The sequence below is a fragment of the Pelecanus crispus genome, chromosome 9 (assembly GCF_030463565.1).
Source record: "Pelecanus crispus isolate bPelCri1 chromosome 9, bPelCri1.pri, whole genome shotgun sequence".
In the NCBI taxonomy this organism is placed as follows: Eukaryota; Metazoa; Chordata; class Aves; order Pelecaniformes; family Pelecanidae; genus Pelecanus; species Pelecanus crispus.
In genome coordinates this window covers 42,766,397-42,790,009 of record NC_134651.1, presented here as the reverse complement: position 1 = coordinate 42,790,009, position 23,613 = coordinate 42,766,397, and the positions used below count along the sequence as shown (strand labels likewise).

The window sequence follows — 23,613 nt, the reverse complement described above, 5'->3', positions numbered from 1 at the left end:
ATGCCACAAAAAAAAAAAAAAAAAAAAGAATAAAGTGTTTTCCTTTTCTTTTTGCAAGAGTGAACTATCCTGATAAGGTATTTTGGGGGTTTTCATTTTTTAAGTTTTTGGAGACAGAAGTCTCAAATATCTCATTCAAGTATTTGGGTAAGTGATATTTATACATGTTATGTATGTTATAGCCAAAAAGCAAAGAGTCTGGGAAATGCAGGCATCTCCTTAATGATGGTGATTGTATAGCTGTTTCAAGTAACACAAGCAGCTCTCCAAAATATCTTGCTGAGTTTTTAATGAGCAGCAGGCTTTCTCAGTTCTCTTATATGTTTGGGGTTTTTTTTGCATTATCTAAAGCAAAAGAAACAAAACAAAACAGAACCCCTTTATAATGTATAAATTGATGATTTTGCTAAAGGAGAAAGGTAGATTAATGTCTGAATCTGATATTTTAGTAAGCCTTTTCCCTCCCGAAGACAGTGCTTAACTGTTAGGCCGCTAGTACACCAGCTGTGGCTATGATAAACACCTACAGTGTCTGTGTACCACAGCCAGGAAAAGAAATGCCGTATAATTTTTAGGTTTTTGCGACTTCACTTAGATGAGTGGACGCATTGCCAAGTCCCTTTAACTACTGCAGTTGTGTGTCCTGGTGCGTGTTCATGCAGCTCTGTTAGAACCTGTACGGTTGTACAGTCTGAGGTTGTGGTTATCACGTGGTCAAACAGAGCACCTAACATTCGGCAGAGTTGCAGCCCTCTTCTTGGGGAGCAAAGGGGACACTTTATTTTCCAAAAATATAGTTGTTTTTGACACACCTTTCTCCTAAGGAAGCTTCTGCTTCTATCCACACTGCTTCCCAGCCCTCCACCCCTACTCAAGCCTTCATGCTGTTCCTCTGAAACGTTGCACTGACTGCTTCGCAAGAGCCTCCTCCTTCATACAGGATCATTACCTGTGCCCAGCCTTCCCATCCGTCTTTGAGAGCCGGTGTAAGCACAAGAGGGGGTGAGCCTAGATTCTTTAAAAACAAATCTGTGCTTTGGAAGGTTCTTTCCCTGGAGCTTTTAGGCAGTCAGTAGCACAACTGATCTAGTACAATTAAAACAACAAATGCAAAGCTGCCAGAAACATCATTTGTTGGGAAAGGGTATCATTTCATTAGAAGCAAGTTATACTGGCAGATCAGCTCTCTAATTGTTTCTGTTATAATTAGAATGTCTTTTGTCAGCTTAGGTGTGTTTATGTTTCTGTGGCTTATTTTTATTTACCAGCAAATAGAATATTCTGTTCCATTTATGTACCGAAAGGTAAAGCTTAATAAAATACAAAAGACTCTTCCAAGTATGTCTTTACTTAAGGATTCAATCATATTCCATTCTTGATGCAAACTAGAGACAATTAGTGTTCTGGAGGCTAATGTAAATAACTATGGAACAAATGGAAAATACACTCATGTACTAAAGCAGTTTATCTGTGAAAAGACTTGTCCAAGTTCTCTTCCCAGCTTATTCGTACTGCTGCTAAACTTTTGCGGGCCATCTAATGGAAATTGCCAGCTTATTTGCTGTTTTGATCATTTGCTGTAAACGAACGTGTTCATTTTTCCCATTCACGATCTGCACTTAGACGTGCTGAACAAACTCTGCTTTGTAGGGCAGGTTTCTTCTTCAAGAAGATTAAACGGCATTAAGAGGTCAGGGGGAAGATGGGGAGAAAACCAGCCAGCTACATTCCAGAAATGCAAAACTGGATCGCTGGGGCCAGAGGCAAGCAGAGGGAGGGATTATCTCCAGGGTAGAAGAGATGAAGCAGGGAAGGGAGGAAGGCTCCTTTGCCAGACCCTGTGACTCCCTTCACACCCAGGTGCATTGGAACAATAGCAGATTCCCCTGGATCACAGCAGGCATTGTGTGGCACTGAGGTAGAAACCAAAGGGGAGAGGGGAAAACAAGTTCATTTTCTAATATTCATGCAACTGTATGCTATGGTTGCCAAGCCAGCCTCCTGTTCTTGCCTCTCTGAACTGTTCTGACAATAGAGATACCTTCATTAAGAAAATGAGCTTCCATTCCACTCTTCCCCACTGATGAGCAATATGGTCTCCCTGTTCCTTTCTGCTGAGCCACGTGCAGTTTCCTTCCTCTCTCCATTTGATTCTTTGTGGATGTAGCAAAAGTGTAAGCCTAGTTCTTTAAAATTTTTTTGTCTTCAGAAAGCGTATTTTCTACCCTCATTTCTTCTCGCTCCTTTCTTTGGCTGTTCCTTTCAGCAAGGAATTCACTGTTGCTCAGTAAAAGTCACCTTGCAAGAAAGGCAAATGTATTGGCCCAGAAGCACTTGTCCATCTAATGTCTGCTTGAGACTACTCAAATGTCCCATCAGGTTATTAGGGGACGGTGTTCCTAGTCAGGGGAATAAAAACAATGTCAGTGGACAAGAAAATAATTCATTTGATTGAAATTCTGCTTTGTGGTGTGCAAGATTTGCAGAAATGGCAATCCATGGGATAGGAGTTATCTAACTGAAAGGCTTGCACTCTTGTCATGCATGTAAATATTTGACAAGTGAGACCTGGCACTCTCTTTAGGAAGATGTACACCACCTGCAGAGTATACCCAAAGGTTACTGCCTCTCCTGCACTCACTTGCCAGTATTTTCTAATGAGCAACCAGACAGCTATGTCTTCTTCAGCTACTACAGCAATGTAGTATGTATTTAGGCTCATGCTATGTAGGAAAACATGCTTTGCAGTAAGATTATGTGGCTCCAGTCCTGCATCCAGCAGATGTGTTCAGATTATGTGGCTCCAGTCCTGCATCCAGCAGATGTGTTCATCCATGAAAAAGCACATTCCAGACTATGGCTTTTAGTGTTTTCCAACTGTCTTGGCATTTCAAGCGCTTCTTAAACAGGGACGTTCAGAATAAATTTACTGCCCTGGGTACATGCAAGTCAGATGCCATAATGCTTGGATGTATGGAGAAAATCCTGTGGCTGAGCTGACCTCCTAGGGCTCTGTGACAAGCAGTAGCAGCTGTAACATGTCTGCAGAATTTCCTTGTTAGTCCTGTTGTGTTGAGGAACCCATAAATATCTTGTAGAGAGTATCTTGGTCCATCACTGCTGGCATGCAGAAGAAGAATTGCGCTTTATAAATAATACATACATATAAAATAAATACATCGGTACATGCAAGGCTAACGAAATCACCTAGATTGACAACTTGAGAAAAGCTCAGAGGGTCTTATGGATGACTTGCTTAGTCTATCAATGTAGATCAGCATCCAGAAGCTTCTTATGTATTACTTATGAAGTTGATATGTGCAGTTAGGCCAGAACTGTCTGAATTGACCTCTCGGCCCCTGGATTAAACTAGAAGATTAAAGGGAGAGAGTATGTGAAACATATGATTCTTCTAACTGCTCACCCCACTGTGATTGCTTGTTTGGCCAGGCATATTTTGGATTTGCCCTTCAGAGCTGGACTGATTAATACCAAGTAAAAGGGTTGCAGAGTGCCATGCTACGGATAGAGGAGCCATGTACTTCTGTGTGTTTGTGTGGAGGAGCGTCCCCCTAATTATGCAGACTTCCTCAGTGAGTGATGAAGCTGAGCGAAGCGGATAGTCATTGCTGTTTATAGAACTCCTTAAATGAGAGGCCATCTTTCCCACCCCCCACCCCCCCCGTACAAGTATTCTGCTTGCTAGAGAGGAATAGCTGTTAAAAGATAATAAGGGATATGTCCATTTTCCAACATTTTAAATCATGTGGGCTGCATGATCTCCTTGATTTGAATTCCAGTGTCAGGCCCGCAGAAAGCCCAATGTAAAGCTGACAAAATGACCAGTTAAGAGAGACACACGAAATAGTGTGGCTTTTTTTCTTTGTATTTAATATTGCATTGCTAGATATTCCAGTATTTTAAATGAAAAATATATGTAGTTAGTTCCATGTTGACAATGTCCTTGAGGATTTGACAGTGAGATTTTCCAGCAGTTGCTCTTCGTTAGAATCCTGGTGGTGTTTAATAAGGCAGCCGAACTGCTGGCACCTTCGGTTCTTGTTTGTTCTCCGAGGGCTCGGGGCTGCTGCAGTAAGCACATCGACCAGGGCTGATCATTACAAGGGCGTACGCCACCATGAATAAAAATGTCACACGTTTTCCCATCTCACAGCGGTACAAAATGTCAGTCCTGTCAAACAGACATTGCAGGTAGCAGTGAGCAGTCAGTACAAATTGGGAAGCCGAATATTCCCCCAGCTTTCTGATATTCTTCATTTGAAGCAGAAGAAAAACAGTTGTTAACCTATTAGCTGTGATTTTAAACTCTGCTGAGATAGTAGATGGATAGACTTTAACACATGGGGATAAATATATTCCTGGGGTCTGGGATTTTTTGCAACATGTCTCTCCCTCCATGTATGTTGAGAAACAGGTAGAATGAAAACAAGTCACTGCAAAATATACCTCATTTTGGTAGAATTCCTTTGGACATTTGAACATCATCTCAGTGAGATTCTCTCTCAAACCCTTCCCTGTTTTATCTCTGTGAATAGTTCTGAAAAAACCCTCCTTGCTCTTTTGCTAGTAATCCAGAAAGGGCATGGCTCAGTGAGTTAAGGGAGTTTTCTTTTATGGTCCTTTCATCATGCAGTAATGTAACAGACAATCGTGATTTAATTCTCTTTCTGTACAAGTGAAAGTTATGCTGCTTTCAGGCTAAGGCATATCATGCAACGTCGAGTCCATGGGATATGTTATTTCTGGGTGTTAGATGTGCCTTAGTACCATCAACATACCTGTGTGTTCACTGAGTTACCCTTCTAGGATTAAGCATGGATATTGTCAATGCAGGATTCTGCTGTTACTGCAGGGTCCAGAAAAAATCTGGTGTAAAAGATTAGGTACAAAGGAGGTGATAAAATATCAAATAACAAAAACCGGTACTAAGTCACCAGCGGTCGCCCCAAGGGACAAGGAGAGCAGGTAAAATGGGCTGCAGTCGTCTATGTAAAAGTGAGTGTCTCAAAGAAATTTACTTAGAAGACAATTCTATAAGTAGAAATTTCCTTGGTTTTTCTTTGATACCTTCTCAGAACAAAAAAATGGTGTATGCATTTAAGCTAGTGAATCGTTGCAAATTACCCCCTTACCCAAACGGCATTGATTGCTGAAGCAAATTGCAAAAGGAGGGCTCAGCAAGGAACACTCATGTCAAAGCTCTACAGAAACAGCACAGAGTAGTTAGAAACTGGATTAAAGGAATGCTAGCCTGCTCCTGGCTTATCTGGTTGGCTGTCTGCAGTGTGATTCTTACGGTCGTCTAAGGCCTCACTACATACAAACAAAACAGGAAACAAAATGTGTGAGGTGCTTTTGAATGACTCTAGATTGAATTAAATATTTTGTGTTCTGTAGGCATCTGTTTCCTGTGGGAAGAGATACCTACTGCATGTAGCTGAACTTACAGTGGTTTTCAGACTGTGGTCTGCAGGCACCTGGGATCTGTGCCAGGTAAATAAGAGGCTGTTGACAGTCATCTCCTTTGGAAAATGTCAGGAGTCTTCAAACTACAAAGTGTTGAATAATATCAGTTTAATAATTAGGGTTTTTTTTACAGTGTTTTAGAAGAACTGAGACCCTGACCTCCTCCCATCTATACGTGCATCATTTTCAACTGCACAGCAGATAAAAAGTGAAATAGAAGAACTAAGTGGTCACAGTCTCAAATTGTATTGATACACTCTTTTGTGGGTTTTGTACTGCTTGTTTGTGTAGTAGATGAACTTTCCTGTCACTGGGCTAGGAAGTAATCAGAAGTCTTGACAGGTCTTTAAACCACAGATACCATTACAAGTTAACCACTACTACATAATATTCCTCCCATCGACATCATATAAGAACACATGCTACTTTGGGGTATGGCCTGAACGTGTCTGCTTAACACTTACTGCACACATAGGAAAATATATCCATTGAATTCTCAAAATTCTTCATTTTTTTCTGTGATTGCAGACAAAAGAAATAAAATACCGTTCAATTCTACAGCCAAGGGGTTTATTATTTAAGCCATGTGTTTTTGGAATAGCATCGGTTATAAACAATAATAATCCACAGTAGTGTAACCTGTGGTTTTAGGATTTTCTGTCCCTGGCACTCTTCCATAACAAGCAGATTGTAAGACGTGGCCAAAAGACCTATTTGCTTCATCCTGGTGGAACCTTTTAACTTGTCAAGATATGCATGATCCGGATATCATGCTCCTGCTTTCATTCTTGGTTTTAGGGGAGATCTACATCTGGTTAGTACCATGTAAGTCCTAGATTTAAAGCAAACTGTGGTATGTGGTACAGTATAATATTTAATATTTTTAAAAGTTAGCTGTTCTGCGGTTGTTTGCACAGGTTAGCTATTCTGGGATTGTTTGCACAGTATGAGATTACTAAACGGACATTACCAACACTGCCAATTGAAGATGAGTTATCAGTGCTCTGTGTCTAGATGCACCATAAAAAGGTATTTTTTACCCTTGATTAGGAAGGACAGAGTTTGTCTCAGCCAGGAGAGAGAGGCAGCAGAGGTAGACTTTCAGAAAACCCCTTTCCTCCCCTTTAGTAAAGAGTCCGTTTCCTCTCAGTGGCTTTGGGAAGGACCTATGCATCTTCAGCAGTATCCCACCACACCGGGTATGACTCGGACACCTGAAATAAAGACCCTTATTCAATATTAGGGAAAACAGGAGCTTATAGGCACTTAAGTTTCATTTCCTTCTCTTACTGCCTACTTCTCCGTTATGTAACGGAAGATGCCTGGCTAGAAAGGTAAGGAGATAGTCCTCGTTTCTCTCATTAAACTAATCAGAGTGTTTAATTGTGGCAGTCTCTGCCCCTTTCATAAATTCTTGGCACAGCTACAGGCATTGCTACATTTTTGCCAGATTCATTCTACCTTCCCAGTCTACAAATATGGCTTGAAGAATGAGGCATCCCTTAAAACATGGAGATTATTTTTATCGCAGGACCCAGCAGACTTCTGTTGAAGTATTTCAGAGTGTAAATTAAAAATATATGCTGTAAAGCATACACTGTTCTTGTCATCCCAGTTTGTGAGCTGTACATATGGGAGTATGTAAAAAGTAGTGTGCGCACTGTGCAGGGATCTGGATGGATAATAAAACAGCTGCCTCATAGATTCCATCTGCTTTCTGTACTGAATCTTTTTAGGTACCATACATTTTTCAGTGTTGTTATTTTCTCCCTTTTTTTTTTAATTGAGTGTTCAGTTGAAGTCCAGCATATTCTTCCAAAGTCAACACTTCACATCTTTTGCAGCATGATGTGTTTGAGCATGGGTACGTTCAGGACAGCGCACCTCTCTCCCATGTCAGATTGTCTTTAAAACATACCAGCAGTTTTTAAACCAGTCCTGATTCTGTAGCAAATAAGATATTCATGTAGAAAAGCTTTGGCTTAGAAATTATTAGAAACACCCCGCACTGCTAATTGAGAAGGAGAAACGCTTCTTTCTATATGTACTGACAAACCAGTTTTCATCTAGTTGTGTTTCCTTTATGCATTTTTTTCTAGTTGCACTTGTTGCTGCACATGAAATAACACCTCTAATTTACTCATAAAGGCTCTGTTTTGAATACCACTTTAAAAAAAACTCAACAGACATCCACATTAATTTGAGATAATATTCTGCTCGCAAGCTGTTACCTCGCAGACCAAAAGTGATCTTTTTGTAATGTTTTCTCTAGTATAGAAAACCTAAATAGCTGTATTGTGAAAGTTCCTTGGCTATATAATAGCTACTTTGAGATGTGGGATCTATAATTTTTAAACAGTATTTTTACGGTGTAAAAGTGAATGTAAGATTTTTCTTCCTCCAGCATCTCATAACTTAAAATCACTTGTCTGATAATTAGTAAAACAGAGCCAGATCTGCAGTCATAAAATTGGCTTTCTGCAAATTTTCTGTCTTGTTGCTTCAGAAGTATTTAGAACAAGACAATTAGGAAAATATCTAGAGTAAAAAGGTATGCTGGTAAACAGCTATTGGTAAGAAAGTGCTAATTTAGACATTTCTCCCCTTCATAGAAAAAGCTATAGTATATACATTTAGGAACACACCTACAATAGCAATTTAGCAGCTTTTAGCAATGTAGCCATGTGCTGTTTTGTACCCATTCATCCTCACAGCGCAGGTAATTAAGTTGATATTCCAACACAGCTTCCCCTACTGACCTTTTAGAAACAACGTGTTTTGCTGCATTAACAAATTAACTTCAAATCAGTGGCTTTTGCAGTAAATATGGCCCTCATATAGTTCGAATGTACTTGCTTATCCCATTCTGGTGACAGATATTAACATCAACATTAAAAATGAAGCTCCGATAAAGGGCAAATAACTGTTACCTCCTGGCGGACCTCCACGTCAGTTACTGCTCGCTGCCCTTTGCCTGTTCTTTTCCATGCTTCACAACACCGGTTTAAGCCATACTATTTCCCTATCCATATTTAATGGAGAGAGCACGCTGCTGTGAATATGCAGTTTTGTCTGACCGTTCTATTCAGATCTCTTTCGGGTTCAGAAATGTAGTATGTGGTGCAATACATATAGGACCTCAAAATGAACTTTATTTCTGGTAGCACTTCAGTGGGTAAGATAAATTTCAATCTGTTGGATTTGACTGTGTTGTTACAAGTACTGAGGTCACAGTTCTGAGAGTTAAGTTAACACGATGCCTATTGAAAAGTCCGAGACACGCAAAAGTTTCTACACTTTCAGTCTTTTTACAGAGCAGCATTTGTATGTGTCTTTATTGTGGAAACACATAGAATTATTTTTTGATCAGAGATGAAAGCTTAATCATATGTGGTATTTAAATCTCAGCTGGAAAAAATAATCCAGTGACAGGATAAGGATATGAAAGTATTAGGTCCTGCAAAGGAGTAGCTCATTGCTACTGAGTAGCCCTGCCTGGAAGCATCACCCAAAGAAAAGTGCCTCTGTTTGATCGGTAGCGTCAGGAAACGTCTGGTAGAGAGGCCCTTCGTGTACAAATGCCACCTGACTGTGTTCTCCTGCTTTACCAAACCCCTTTCTTCGCTCCAGTTTTTGTAGTTAACTCGGCCACTGCGTGCAGTTTAGTATTAATCTTATCCCCCTTAGATCTGGCCCGTGGGACCGGTTGGTTCCCTTCGGCTCAGTGCGTGGATACGAAGAGCCTGCCGTAGTCCCGCTCTTGGGAGATTGTGAGGCTCTGCCGCTGCCCGCACTCCTCTGGGAGCAGATGTAGTTTATGCATGCACTGCTCCTAGATCTAAGCATCCTTGAAAATGAAACTTCAGCATTTGTCTTTCTGCTTGTTCAGAAAGCACTGTTGGGATCTCATTTTAGGAGGGTATTTGGCCGAGTTGTAACTCCTCTCCTTCACCAGACCTGCCCCCACTCCAGTTTGTCCTAGCATTACATGCGCCCTGTGTGCTGACCTGCATATAAACAGAAACCTAATACGAGAGAAATCCTACCTTGGTATGTACCCCAAGTAACCGCTTCTAGGTTTTGCATCAGGAACATGTCATATGTCTGTGAAACTATTTTCTTCAGATAGTTTTTATGTGGTAGTTCGCTTATTTGCCTGGAAGTCCCAGTGTCTTCTCCTCACCTGAGTTTGCATTTCAGCTTGAAACTCTTGCCTTATACATGAATATATAGGGTAATTTTTATTTTCACTTACATAGAACTAAAATGATACTTGCACAAAATGTGCCCTAGCATGCGCTTGTTCTGTCCTTGGGCAAACTAGAACATTCTGTCTGAAAACGTGCTATGATCTAGAGGAAGAAAGAAACTAATTCCCTTCCCTCCTTCCCTCCTTCCCTCCTTCCCTCCCTCCCTCCCTCCCTTCCGTCCTTCCTTCCCTCCTTCCTTCCTTCTCCATCTAACTGAATTCTGCATTACAGAACCTTGACGAAAAATGAGCGAGTTTAAACTTTTGCCAGGGTGTATCAGTGCTGCTGCTTGTAGCGACTCACCGTGTGTATCATGTGTCTTGTCCAGTATCTTGCCGCTTACAGAGAAGAGCTGTTCCGGAGGAGAAACAAGAAACTTTTCAGTAGCTAGATGCAGAATTTTAATTGCTGTCTGAGGAAAGCTTCTCAAGATGCTGATGCAACAGATGACAGTGAAAAAGCAGCTATCCATCTTTTCTTTCACTGGCAAATTGTGTAGCAAGGTCATGAATTTGAATGATGAAACTTTTTTTAGGGTAGGTTCACAGGGAGTTTAGATTATGACTCTACAAAGCTATGGATTTATCAGTAAATTGTGGCTGGACTGAATTCCACCTGGAATTCAAGATGTCAGCCTGTGTGGCATTGATTTGTCATGTGATAACTTCAGTAAGAGAAGAGGAGAGTGCAGTCAATGAAAAGATAAGTTTGGAAGAGAATCAATGCTGACACCAACAGAAAGCTTAGTAAAAAGGAGGAGAATGCTGGGAAGAGATGGGTGCGGGTATGACATCACACTTGAGCCTATGATTTTGTATTGTGTTAAAAAAATCTATTTGAATTGGAAATACTTTTTTACAAATCTATGTCACTTCACAATCCCCAAATAAAATGGATGCTGAGGTAACCTCCATAAGTGCAGTTAACTCATGTGTATATCATAAACCTTGAGGAATTCTGTCTTCTGTAGTCCTTGGTCCTGGAGTTGAGTGATTAAATGAGAATCACAGCTCATATTAAAGAAGAGAGTTTTTGACCCTCTTGAGAGAAAAACTGAAAGCAACATGGGCGTACTCGTATCACCCAGAGACCAAAAGGAAAAAAAAATGTATATAGTTTTGAGTTCTAGGCCAACATTATGGTGTTTTAAGGTCTGACCTGTTGGTCAATTAGGACTAACAGGACTAAAATATTAGTGCCGCGTGTGGTTTGGCTACAGGCAAGGAGTATGCAGTGAGATGGTAGTCCTGTTAAACTCCTCCACATTGTACTGGAATATTTAACGCTCTTACTCTTTCGTGTACTCCCTGACTTGTGTATGGATATTCTTCAGTTCGCATTAGTAATTCAGCTGAAAAGGCTACCGATAATGGTGACTCTTTAGCACAAAGCAGAGTTTTCAGATACCCCCAAATACTTAAAACTTGATTCTATTGCCATTGCCTAATCAAACAGTAGAGCGGCAGGTAATTAACAAATCCTGTCACACATTTTCTCAGAAAAATATTTTTCCTCCAACGAGTACGTGGGTGGGTAAGTAAAGCTCAGCTGTACATGTCCTTGCAGTGACTATAATCAATGTATTGACCGTCTCGCTGGGAGGTAATCCTCAGCCACTGCGGTGGCTGGCTGGCTCTCTGAAGGGCCTGCCTTTGTCACACTTCTGTCAGAAGCTCTGATAATACTGCCATTGGGCCATCAGCTAATACTGTTCATGCTACAGTCTTGCGGTGTTTCTTCAAAAATTATCCTGGCTTGTGCTATAGAAAGGAGAAACTGATTCCCAAATCAAAGAAGCTTCCTGGGCCGTAGTATGGTGTTTGAAACAAAAAATGCCACATTCAGTGATATGAACTAATACTGAAGAAATTATAACATCAACGTGTTAAGTAACACCTTGTAATTCTTATATCAATAAAAAGGTATTTGTCCAGAATTAAAATAGTAATGGAAAATAAATAGTGCTCAAGACACCGCTAGCCATGGCTTTAGGAAAATATTTAAATTTCCCACCTTAATAACCTACTTGAGAGTTTTCTAATGTAGAAATGTTCACAATTTCTAGGTGAGTAAAAGAGAAAAAATAACAGAGGGAAGTATATATGCAGGAGGCATAAAAAATTGGGGGAAAAAAAGAAGAATAATAATTGCGTCTTGTTTTTCTGCATCATCAAATACTTTGCCTAAGTTGCTAGGTAGTAAGTGAGTGTCTTTTAAGTAACTAGAAAAGGGCAAAATTCAGATTTTTCAGGTGTTCCATTATGCTTCTGAAATGTAATGGAAAATAAGTATGCTATGTCACATAACAGAAGTTAAATATATTTTAAGATTGTGCTCTCAGCCTGAGCAGATAAGACGGGAAGGTACACAGCAGCATAACTCAACTTCTGTGACTGAATTCAGTAATGTGAGGTAGAGAAGCGAAACAGTTCAGTAGGGCTAATGGCAGCCACCCCAGCACGCCACCCTGTCATCTCTCTCTTTGTTCTCTTTGTTTTCATACTTCCTTTCTTGGAAAATACAGAGGGAAGCTATCACATGGAATAATTCTGGCCTCAGCTCTCCATCCTGAGTATCCTCTTTTTTTCCCCCCTCACCCACCCCTAAAAGCTGAGCCAAGTACATGTGTGCCGTCTGGCACTCCTCCAGCGGTAACACAAGTAAGGAGAAAGGAACCAATGGATGCAAAAGTATAATTTAATGGGAAAATTTGAAAGAAAACTCTGAGGAGATGCAAGAAGAGAATAAAAATGGTGTGAAAAGGGTAGGCTGGAGTTGTACTATTACACAGCGTGCGGGTAGTTGAGAGAGAATGTCGGTCAATCTAGAATGAAGACTCTGCTAGTAAGAAGTTAAGAACTGCTGAGATACGAATCTGGAGTCTTTTCTGGAGAGAAATACAGTAATCTGTGTGAGCTTTCTTTTCCTGTCTGAAGAAGCTGACTCCCACTGCCAGTTCCTCTTCCTTCTCTGTACGCCGATGGGTTTTTGCCTGTGGAGGCACCGTGGGCTGGGGCAGCGATGCAGTCGTCGTCGTCTGGCCGAGCAGGCGTTCAGAGACGTTCCCGTGCGCTCCTCGCCGAGGGCTCTGCTGCTCTCTACCAGGGCTAATACGGGTACACAAGCTGCCACAGAAAGGACGATGACTTCAATCTTGTTCTCCATATCAAAGTTGTACTTTAGGAAGGTTTTATTTAGAATCTCGTTAATTGTCAGTGGATTCCTTGTCTAACAGACTATACCTTAAGATGCCATCTGTGTGAGGAGAGTCATGCTGCTGGCTCAGGCAAAAGCAACTGGATTGGAATAGCTCCAGTGCTGTTACAAAGCAATGAGTTGGCCAACTGCTAATTTAAAAAAAGGGAGACGAAAATAGGCATCTGAATGCACTGTTCTGTCTTCATTAGAACTGGTGGTGATGGGGCTTTTAGTTTTCTTTACAATGACAGTACACGCTTTGCTCTAGGCAATGCATTTAACTTTGACCCAGTAGAGTACCTAAACATGTGCTCACCTTTAAGTGTATGAAAAGTTTAACTGACTTAGGGTTTTTTTCCCATGCTCTTAAATGTCTTTACTGGTTTGAGGCCTTTACCGTAAGTTTGCACAAGCACTAAAATCTTGAGATTTTAGTGAAAGCTTTTTCGAATATCCTGCTTTGCGGGATTCTTTCCATTCGCATAAATGTTGTCTAGAATGCTTGGACCCAGAGGCCCGAGAATCCACCTTCAGCATCTTTGTTGGCTCAGTAGATTTTGGATGATCTATGATTCCATGAGTACTGATCGTGCTACCTTTGGTTTAACGTAAGCTGTGTTAAGCCTACGTCAACAGGCAGATATAGCTACCCTTCCTGTTGGGGCACTTTGTAGGTCGTGGGATTTGTCACTGTTTTGGAGGGGGAAAAAAAAAAAGAAAAAAAGAAAAATTGCATTTTGTGAGGTGAGTATGAAGTTAAGGTAAATCACATGTTGTCATCCACTCATGCTGCTTTTGCCACAAAATCAGAGGTGTTTTCATGTAGGTGACTATTTAATTTAGTTTCCACTTTGATACAGCAGCAAAGACTCCGTCCGCCTCGGCCACCGCCTCCAAAGATACAGCGTTCATCTAGGCCCGTGAGTAGTCGGTAGTTTTGTTTCACTGCCACAGCTTAACACTGCCTGAATTACGCTCTTAGTAGCATTACTAAACCTTGGTAGTTTGGATTGTCAAACTTTGCAAAAAAAGCAATGTGTGAATTATGCTCCTAAACTCCCTTCTTCTCTGCTGCGGCACAGCCCTGGGACCTGCATTTATTCTGCTTTTCTTTGATGAGTTCTGCAGCTTTCAGTCAGTTCTGCAGGTAATTGATGCTGCTGTTGCAACATTTGTTTTTACTTTTGCGGTGATTCTTAAACAAAACGTCTGCTAGGCTGGCATAAGTTTTTAGCCAGTGAGCTTTTGAAGACTTGCACTAAACTCAAATATGAAAGGAAGCAGAAGTCTGAAGAGAAAGTATTTATTCTCTGCAAGTTATGCTTTAAATTAATTTGGAACGCTTAATTTTTCTCCATGGAATAGATGAGTGAATACACATGAAGAAAGCAAAGTCTATATTTGGGCGGTAGAACATTAGTACCACATTATGGATGATACACATATATACTTCATGTTCATTTAAAATGCAAGCTGGGACTCTATGTAGTTACGTAGTTTAAAAAACGTAGGCACAGCATGTTGGCCAGAGGAAGTGACTCTTCTATGGAAGAACTACACAGAAATTATTCAGTGCAATACCTGTACTGTATTAGGCAGGGATACCTCATCTCAGCAGTTTTTCATTCAAAATGCTAACTGTAGGACAATTGTTACATATTAACTGTGCCAGATGGCTTTCAAACTGGAGACTGTGCTGGATCTGCACCAGTGATTTTTTTTTTTTTTTAGTAGCACAGGAAAGTGCTATCAGTTTAGAAGGGGTGTTGTTTTTTGCAACAGCCTTGGAAGATATTTATTTCTATTCAGGACTTTTACTTTATGAATATAGTTCCCCCAAAGGGCAAATACATCTTACTCCTTGCTTCCTTATACATCCATGTATGTGCATAGGAGAGAGAGAGAGAGATGCAAGTTTTCAAATCTAATCTTGCTAAAACTTGTTGAAAATATGTTTTGGATGAGCAGGCAACTGGTTAACAAGTGCACTTGGGTGTGTGTTAACTTTTGATCTTTGGTGCATGTTCCTATATTACATTTCAATAGCATGTGTTTCTTTTCCTCCCTTTTTAATTCTGGGTGTTTAGCTTAACATAGAGTCATCTTTGTAGATTTCTGCTCTGAAGATCTCTGTTTTCTGTGTTTAAAAGGTAGCATTGACTATGCTTATACGTGTTCTCTTAAACGTAATTGTTATGGGAGACCCTCCCAGGTACATTACGCTAGGAACAAACTTCCTATGGTGCTACGGGGTTCCCGTAGCGCTTCATAGCCCTCTGGTTTTGTGTTTGGCAGGTGCACGAGGGCACAGTGCGATTCCTCGGTACAAAAGTTGCTAAACAGTATTGTTCAGGTTGAGTAATTTATTACATCAAAGTCTTGCTAAGCCTGTTTAATCTCCCAGCTGTAGTGCATTAATAGTCCTCACGATAATGTGTTTGTGTCAACTGTCTTTGCTCCCAATGTGATTGATAAAAGGTTGGAAATGTAATAATAAAAGCTCCTGTTGCATTCATCTAGCTGTGTCAATAAGTGGAACAGAAATGCTTCATTCATCAAGAGGAAATTCAAGATAAATGTAAATTATTATAATCGCTCACAAAAATATGCTTGTACCAAATATACATAAATTTGTTGTTGTTCAGATCTGTTATTTGGCTTTTAATAGTTGAAACACATTTTTGTGTGTGTAAATAATACTTTGCGCAGGCTGCTTTTTCCCTCTCTTAGCCTTGGCACGCATTACAGAGGTGGATATCGGCAAGTAATTTATCCTAGCCTTTTACAGCACGCACTGACTGAGGAGACCAGGTCCCTCTGCCCTTCCGACCAAGTCCACATAACACCAGAATTCCTGAGAAACACTTACTGTTTTCAGGATAGATCTGTTATGAGGAGGAATCCATGGGCACTGGTCCTTGCGATATGAGTCATTACTAAGAATAAAAACAAAAACACAGACCAAAGAAAGGTCGGAAGCAGAACAGACATGTTCTTTACATTCTGCTGTTTTGGAAATGAGTTGCGGTGGTATTAGGAAAGAGAGAGGGTTGTTGCTTATAATTAATAGAGATCTGTTTGGGATTAATAGTGGCTGTTTGGAAACTTCATTCCATTAGAAAAAGTTAAAATATAATAATTATGCATAAAGTTGATGGGGACGGTAATAAGCACATTTAACCCTTCTGTACTGGATGTTTACCTTTATTCTTTTGGCTATGTGCTCACGTAATTGGATTTCTTTCATACTTTGCATTTGGTAAGCATTTAACCTTGCTTATTTGGCTACATAAGGCTCAAAATCCAGCAAGGAATTTGCTTGATTCCTGGCTTTTCCCTGCAGTCCCCCGTGAACAATGCTCGAAATCCTGCTTAGCATGTCACCCTGCACTTACTGGTCTGGTGGCCCCCTGGAGCCATCCAAAACTCTCATCTCTCTCCCTCATCACCATCACTCCCCCAGGGTACCACCCAAAAGGTGAAAGTGTTCACAGCATGATGACAAGCCAGCTTTACACATCATCTTCCAGCTCAGATTTAATTAAACAGGTTTCTTTCTTCCTCTCCTTTTCTTTCTCCTTCTTGCTCTCTTCTCCCCCCAACTCCTCTCGCTTCTTCCCCCCTCTCTTGCACGCACTCGCTCTCTCTTGCTCTCTCCCTCTCTGTTTTATCAACCCTAATGAAGCAGTATTCTTCATCGATCCTGCTGATTGCCAGCCCGTTCCTTTTGTTTGTTGGCACCGAGCCATTCAGCCGCACTCTGACAGCTCAGCTCGTCTAATTAGCTCTGTTGTTCTTTTCCCCATGTTTCACCACGTTGCAAGTTCAGCTGAAGTTGCCACAAACTTAATCCTTCCATTCCTGCCATAAATTCACATTCTTAAGCCGTCTTTATTGTAGAGAGGAGCAGCCTTGTGTGGGGACTGATCTTCGAGACCTTAACAGCTGACCTTTTTATAAGCCCTTTTTCCTAAGAAATAGTGGCAATACATCTCTGGATTTCTTCATCATATCTGCTGTACACCATTTCCTTTGAAATGAAAATTCAATACAATAATCCTGCTCCTATCTTCTGCATACTGTTGTGTAGCGCAGAAACACTACACACAATTTGGTGGCTTTTTCCTGGCAAGAAAATTTGAGGTTTATGTGCCTGGCACGGGGGAAAGCCTGGAACCACCCTGCTCCCCAACAAATAGTAATTTAAAAAAAACCCCAAACAACAAACCGATGAAAACTTGCAGAGGTAGGGGGAAATCTGCATCTATTCTATCATTACAAACAAATTATTTAGTCATCCAAAGAGCACTTAGGTTGTAGGCCTTTACCAGCTTCCTTTGTATTGTGGCTATTAAGGGAGCACAGGCTCAGGGAGGGCAGGAGTTGGGTTCTGTTCCTAACGTTATTTGAGGGCTTTGGGGATTTCTGTTGAAACTAGCATTCAGCTAAGCCAACAAATCAGAGTCCGTTTCAGGTAAGGTAGTGCTTTTTTAATAACAAATGGAAAGCTTGTTCGTACAGCTTGACCGTGATGCTGCAAATGTTCATTCCCACATTTGACGCGAAGGGATAAGTTCATCAGCAGGATTACTCACGAGTATAGGCAGGCACATGCATAAACCCTGCCTACATGGCGATCACGCGGGCTTACTCCTTTCCGTGAGGTAAAGCTTGTTTGCTTGTGGAGTTAACGGAAGTAGAGTAAGCTTGATTTCTGAACATTAGAAGGTGGTGGATATCTTATTTAAGATTGGATTGGCAGCAACATCATCTTCCACACAAAAGCTTTGGATTTCATTACAGACAACAAAAGATCCGCTAACATAACATTAGGGGTGATAACGATAATACGTCTGGCAAGGGTTTCTGTTCAGCTGCTAAAAGGAAGCAAATTTTTAGTGAAGAATGAGCTATGTTTTTCATGTCATAACATTTATTCTAAGTACAAATTTTTCAGTGCTCCCTTACACAGAAGTCTTCACTTGAGAAGCTGGGTTCCTATGAACAAGTGGACAAAAGGATCGTGATGTCGGAGCTTTCCAGTATAACGTACAGCAACACACAGGACTTTCCAGTTTTACTCTGTCAACTAACTGTACAAGGGGAAGCTCACATTTAGGGAATCTTTTATCAGAAATTTAGCCTGTACCAAACAGGACAGTGGAACAAATTTTTGTTGCTTTGCCAATAGCTAACAGTCAGTGACAAGCATGTATATTGCATTTGCTATTCAAAAATAAGGGGTTTTTGTCCTTAAACAAGTTACAGGTCCCTGTAGTTTATATTCATGCTTTACATTTGTTTGTATATCTGTATTCATTTGTTACATTGTTGTGGCACAACAAATAAAGAAGTTTAAAAGCAATTGTGAATGGAAGATACCTTTAAGATAACAGTGGTTATGCGCCTTTTGTTATCTATGTCTGTTGGTTGATCAGCTTGAAGTATTTGATGAAATGTCTTCTATGTGTGTGTATGTAATAGGTTCGCCCGCCAAGACCTCATGTTGTTAAGAGACCCAAGAGCAATATTGCTGTGGAAGGACGAAGGACTTCTGTTTCTAGTCCAGAACAGTAAGTACTTTGCTGCTCTGCTTCGCTCTAGTTGCGTCAACAAACTGCATCCAGAACTGGAACTAGCCAAAGGAGAAATTAAAAAATAGTATAGATCAAAGTAATTTGTTAACTAACAAAAAATTGTTTTTTTAATTTTCGGACCGTGTTAGAGGAAGTGTGAAAAAGCAAGAAACCGAAGTTTACTTATTGGAAAATTCTGGTTTGCCAAGTTAGACATAATCTGCTCAGCCTCTTTAGTGAAAGTTTTCAGGGTTTGGAGGTTTGTTCATTCCTTTGTTGTTTTGTTTTAAACCGTGCTTTAAATGCAGTTGTTAGCCACATCCCTGCAAATCGCTGTTCTTGCCAGGCTTTACCTGGAAGACACAGAATTGTTTGTTTTATAGTGATGGCAGTAAGGGTTGTGTCTCATGCTTGTTAGAGTCCCATTAACAGAAGGTCTGTAATGAGCTCTATAGCGAAGGCTCGTAGAGCGTAACTGTCTTGCATAGTACTAGCAAATTTATCACCTCTTTAGATTTGACTATGAAGTAAACAGGGGTAATGCTCCGAGTAAGTTGTACTGCTGTAGCTTACTGCTAGTGTATAAAATGTGTTGGGTTCCGACATCTCTCTTGTTCATAAGAACAGTACATTCTGTTACCTTGGAGAGGTTTTTTCAGATAGTTTCATGAACGTCACATGTTAAAGTACTTTTTACAGAGAAGACAATCCTGTGTACAATAGTGTGTATTGTTGCAGCTATGTTTAACGCGTTGCCATAGTTGAGTTAAACAATAGGCCGTCAAGTGAAAGCCTAAGAAGAGAATGGATATATTGAACCTTAGCAAGGTAGCCCAAAAGACACTATTGTGTGTGACAAATATACGTGTAGGCTGCATCAATATGCATTTTGGATTTAAAATTATTCGGATTCTTTGGAGTGTAGCTACTTCAGCTGTTCAGAAGTACAAAAGATTCAACGGCACTAAGTTCTGATTGGATACGGAGGCTGGTGTTAGCTGCGCTTCTTAAGGGTCAGAATAAGCAGGTTGCCTCCTCTCCGTTCAGAATTTGGGAATCTTAAGAACTGTGCATTTTGCATGGGGCAGTTGATCTTAGAAGAAGGTGGTGTGAAAAATGTGGCCAGAGTAGGGACAGACCTGCTTGGCACTCTGGAGGAAACAACCGAGCAGTGAGGTAGGAAGAGCAGGCAGCGGGGCCAGCGTACATTTTCCAAGTCACGTGGCAAGATTAAACTGGTATTCCCCGCGCGCGAAGCATCTTCGATGCCGTCCTTGAATGGTGAGCAGCATAGCATTTTCCAGCTGCCTGGTGGTGTGGCAGTGCAGCCTTAGCATGGGAAGTCTCACTGCAACTGCTCACGGACTACAAGCAAAAGACTCCGGGGCCACAAGATGGTTGCACTGATCTAATGTGTCACGGAGATTTCCTTGGAATTCATCTCTACCTGCAGCACAAAGTAATTGCTTGTATCCTAGCTGCTTCGTGTTGTTTATGTCCCAGCCTGTGGTGGCTTTATTGTCAGTAAAGTGAAACGCTTTCACTGATGCCCAAGATTACAAGATATTTGCTGTATCTAAAATCCCATAAAAAGCAAAATAGTTGGTTTCTTTAAACACACCTCTTCCCACAGTTCCCTGTCACCACTGTTTGAGGGGAAAAAGAGGTGGAGGTTGGGTTTCCCTCTGCCCCCCAAAATGAAGTGCTTGGCTAGCTTGTTCCCAGCCACTCCAGGATGGGGAGATATTCTGGCTTTTAGCTAAAATGAATGGTCACTTTTAAATTCTACGGGATTATTTATTCATTTTATAGTGGAATTTGGTTGCCCTCTTGTGGAGTAGATTGCAAGTCCTGCAGCAGGGCTTGTGCTCTTACGGGGTGGTAGCTGGTCCTGCACAGGTTATAGAAATTTTTAAAATAAAACTTTTTTCTTAATATTTAATATGATGATTCACTTGCGTGTAGGTGAAGGATAATTGAGTCAATTTAACCATTATGTGTGTTTCATATGAAGGATTATGCCTATTTGGATTCAAAAGCTGCTTGACATTCCAGTGTGGCTTACTGCTAACATGTATTTTCAATTCCTGCCAGTATCAGAACAGAAATAAATGTAAACACGAACGATAAACATATTTATACTAATGCTAGTAATCGGTTGAATTACAGTTATTCTTTTACTTGGTTTTAATTTATTGCTGTTAATTTCAGTGAATCTTTACAATTCAGCTGCTTTCACAGAGTAAACTACGAAAATTCTTTTGTGAAAACGATTGACAATAATCTAGCAAAGATAATGAAGATGCTTTGTAGCTGTAAACTGAGTTAATTTTCCTCATGAGCATTTTACTGATAGATTTTTCCATCTTTGAAATGTGGAAGAAAACCAGGTAATGTTGCTAATACCACTGACACTTGCTCTGTGGTACCGGTTGTGGTCTCTTCCTGATGTTTCATAGCTTCGATATTTTATCCAGTTCAAATGCAGTATCACAGCAGGAACTGATGTGTTTTCATTCTTTCCCGTTCTCTGCTTCAGGTGGCAAAACAAACTTTGACATAACTACTTCCAGACAGTTAATTGTAGAATATTGCACTCAACCAGATCTCCACTAAGGTGTCTGGTTAGAGTGTTTTAATAAAAACAACTTGGGGCAGGGAGGGAGACGGGACGCACGACATGCAACGATGTTGACACTGACGCTACAGTTGTGATTTTGGAAGTGCAAGTGGAGGAAATGTCCAACCTTGTACTTTAACTAAAGCTCAAATAAATGGCCTACCTAAGAAATAACTTGAGTTGAATGCCTTTGAAATAGGTAACGACTCAGTAATCCTGGCCTTTTTCCTTACTATTTATCTCAAAATGACATTCTGAATAAAGGAAAAATATATTTTTAAAATAGTAATTAAAGATAGGATTTTCATGACATTTTTCACAAACTTTTTTTCTGTCCCAGTAAGAAATAATCTTCCTATATTGTTCTGAAATGAAAACATACAGCCAGGTGTTGTCTCTTTAAGAGATCCACATTGTTTTCTGTCTCTTGAATAATTCTAAAATGAGTGAAAACACCACAGTATATGTATTTTCACTCGTGTTACTTGCCTTGGAGTACCCTTATGGCAGATCAGAGGAGATTCCATGAAAGCAGCAGCAGCGCTGAGAGGGTGCTTTTCTTAAACTAAGCTTCACGGAAATATTTAGCTTAATGGCACTGGTTCCAACACTAATTATTAGCCAGTTACTTCTTTCAGGTGCTCGTGTGTGGGATATGTTTGTGAGGAGGAGCTTCTGTTCAACGAGACGTTTCTTTCTATATTTAAAACTGACACTAACTTCCTGGTCTTGTATGATTACATGAAAGGTTCAGAGACATTTCCCAGGATAGCTGACTCGCTAGCTCAGGCTGGGACTTTTGCATCCTCCTTCCAGCTGCGGGGGACGGGATCCGCAGGGCAGCGTGCCGCTCACCGCTGCGCGAGCCCCGCGCCCGCTCACCGCGTTTCACAGGGCCCCTTTTGCAGCTGTAACCTTGCACGCCGCCTCTGACGAGGGAACCGTTGCGTAGGCATCCTTTCAGTTGTTCCCTTTATGCATGCATTTTGTATGATGGTAAGAAATTCGTATCTTCAGTTGCAGGAGTTAGGATTTTTAATGTGTATAAAAGCAAACCATGGTTTTGGGGTATATGTGCTCACGTTCGAATCGGTCTTCAATTACAACACCGGAGGCGGGAGCAGTGACTTCAGAGAACACCTGAGATTATTGCCAATGTCTGTTGTTAAACCATTACATGGAAGAGCTGGTGGAAGACCTAGTGTGTCCCCCAGCAAAATTTTCAGTGATTTTTTTTTTTCCTATTTCAATAGAAAGTTTATTTCTTTACAATTGTCTCAATAATTCAAGGTATGTGATTTTATGATTCTTAAAAAATTGTCATTAAATCTAAAATGTATAATTTTTTTTAAAAACTTTGTTAGTTATAAGGTAACAGGAAGAATTTGTAGGTGAGAGCTCAGAAAATGCTGGTTTACCACCTGGGGCAATCCTAGACACGTGGGATGTGCCTCCTTAAATACAAATTAGTTGTTCACAGAAATAAGATGTTGCATTTTTAACCAATAGGCAGTTTTTTGAGAGCTCTCTTTTACACCACAGCAAGATTTCCTATTAAATGTAGAATAGGTTTCCAGAGTGCACTAGGATCTGTCTTCTGTAAGTACCGACTAGCTGGCTTCCAGGGCATGCAGAGTGGGAGGAAATTAAAATAGGAAATCAGAGGGTCAGGCTCACAATTAACAGCGTGTCAAAAGGCTCTTGGGCTGGCTAAACCCATGTCGGTGCTGCAGCAGTTCATTATGGCTTTCCAGAAGTCGTGTAGGACTTAGCAGAGAAGCTAATGGCTTTGCCATGTATCAGATGAATGAAAATGGGCTGCAGTGCAATAGTGGGTTATTACACTGAATTTAGTATGAAGTCAGCACGACGGCTGTGGTGAATGATACAGCCTCATAAAGCACAGTAAATTCCAGTTGTTGTAACCAGGCTCTCGGAGCTCTGCCACGCAGAATTTGTGGATGGTAAAGGTTTTCCATGGCATCGCTGCAAGCAAGGATCTCTGCTTAGGAAGAAAGCTAAGCCAGCAAGTACCTCTGTGAACGAGGATGGCTGGAATGGGAAAGAAAATAGTGCAGGCGGTAGCAGATAAGTCTCGCTGTGTGCGCTTTGGTCCCTCGGCCTTGGGAGAACTGGTGCAGAGGAAGGCAGGGACAACGAGGGTGGTGCCAGGAAAGCCGACGCCCGGCAAAGGGGGAGCAAATGGGTGAGGAACGTACGGAGAGCAGTCGGGTTTGTGGCCGTACCTTGCCAAGCAAGGACCGTAGCACAAGGCAGGCAGGGCTGCCCTTTGGGAACCCCGCTCTGCCTGGCTCTCCCACCTTTCCGGTGTGATGGTTTGCAGGGAACTTTAATTCTGGGGCCTGTTCTGTCTGCTTTGGAGTGAACCTACCGAATGTGGCAGCTTGCCTCTGTAGAGAGAGACGGTGCCTTCACTTGGTGAACAGACCCTTGGTACTGAGCAACAGGACGAAAATGTGAA

At 41.0% G+C, this 23,613-nt stretch overlaps 1 protein-coding gene across 7 annotated transcripts in view; it reads left to right on the top strand.

Annotated features, from left to right (window-relative positions):
- Positions 1-23,613, top strand: part of DENND1A (DENN domain containing 1A) — a 215,187-nt gene that overhangs the window by 181,807 nt on the left and 9,767 nt on the right. For 4 of the 7 annotated variants that reach the window (XM_075716203.1, XM_075716202.1, XM_075716201.1 and 1 more), the window contains one exon: positions 18,420-18,508. In XM_075716203.1, coding sequence (XP_075572318.1) covers positions 18,420-18,508 — 89 coding nt within the window. Of the gene's footprint in view, positions 1-13,795; positions 13,856-18,419; positions 18,509-23,613 lie in introns of all 7 variants that reach the window. The other 3 variants (XM_075716199.1, XM_075716197.1, XM_075716200.1) reach the window with 2 other exon arrangements.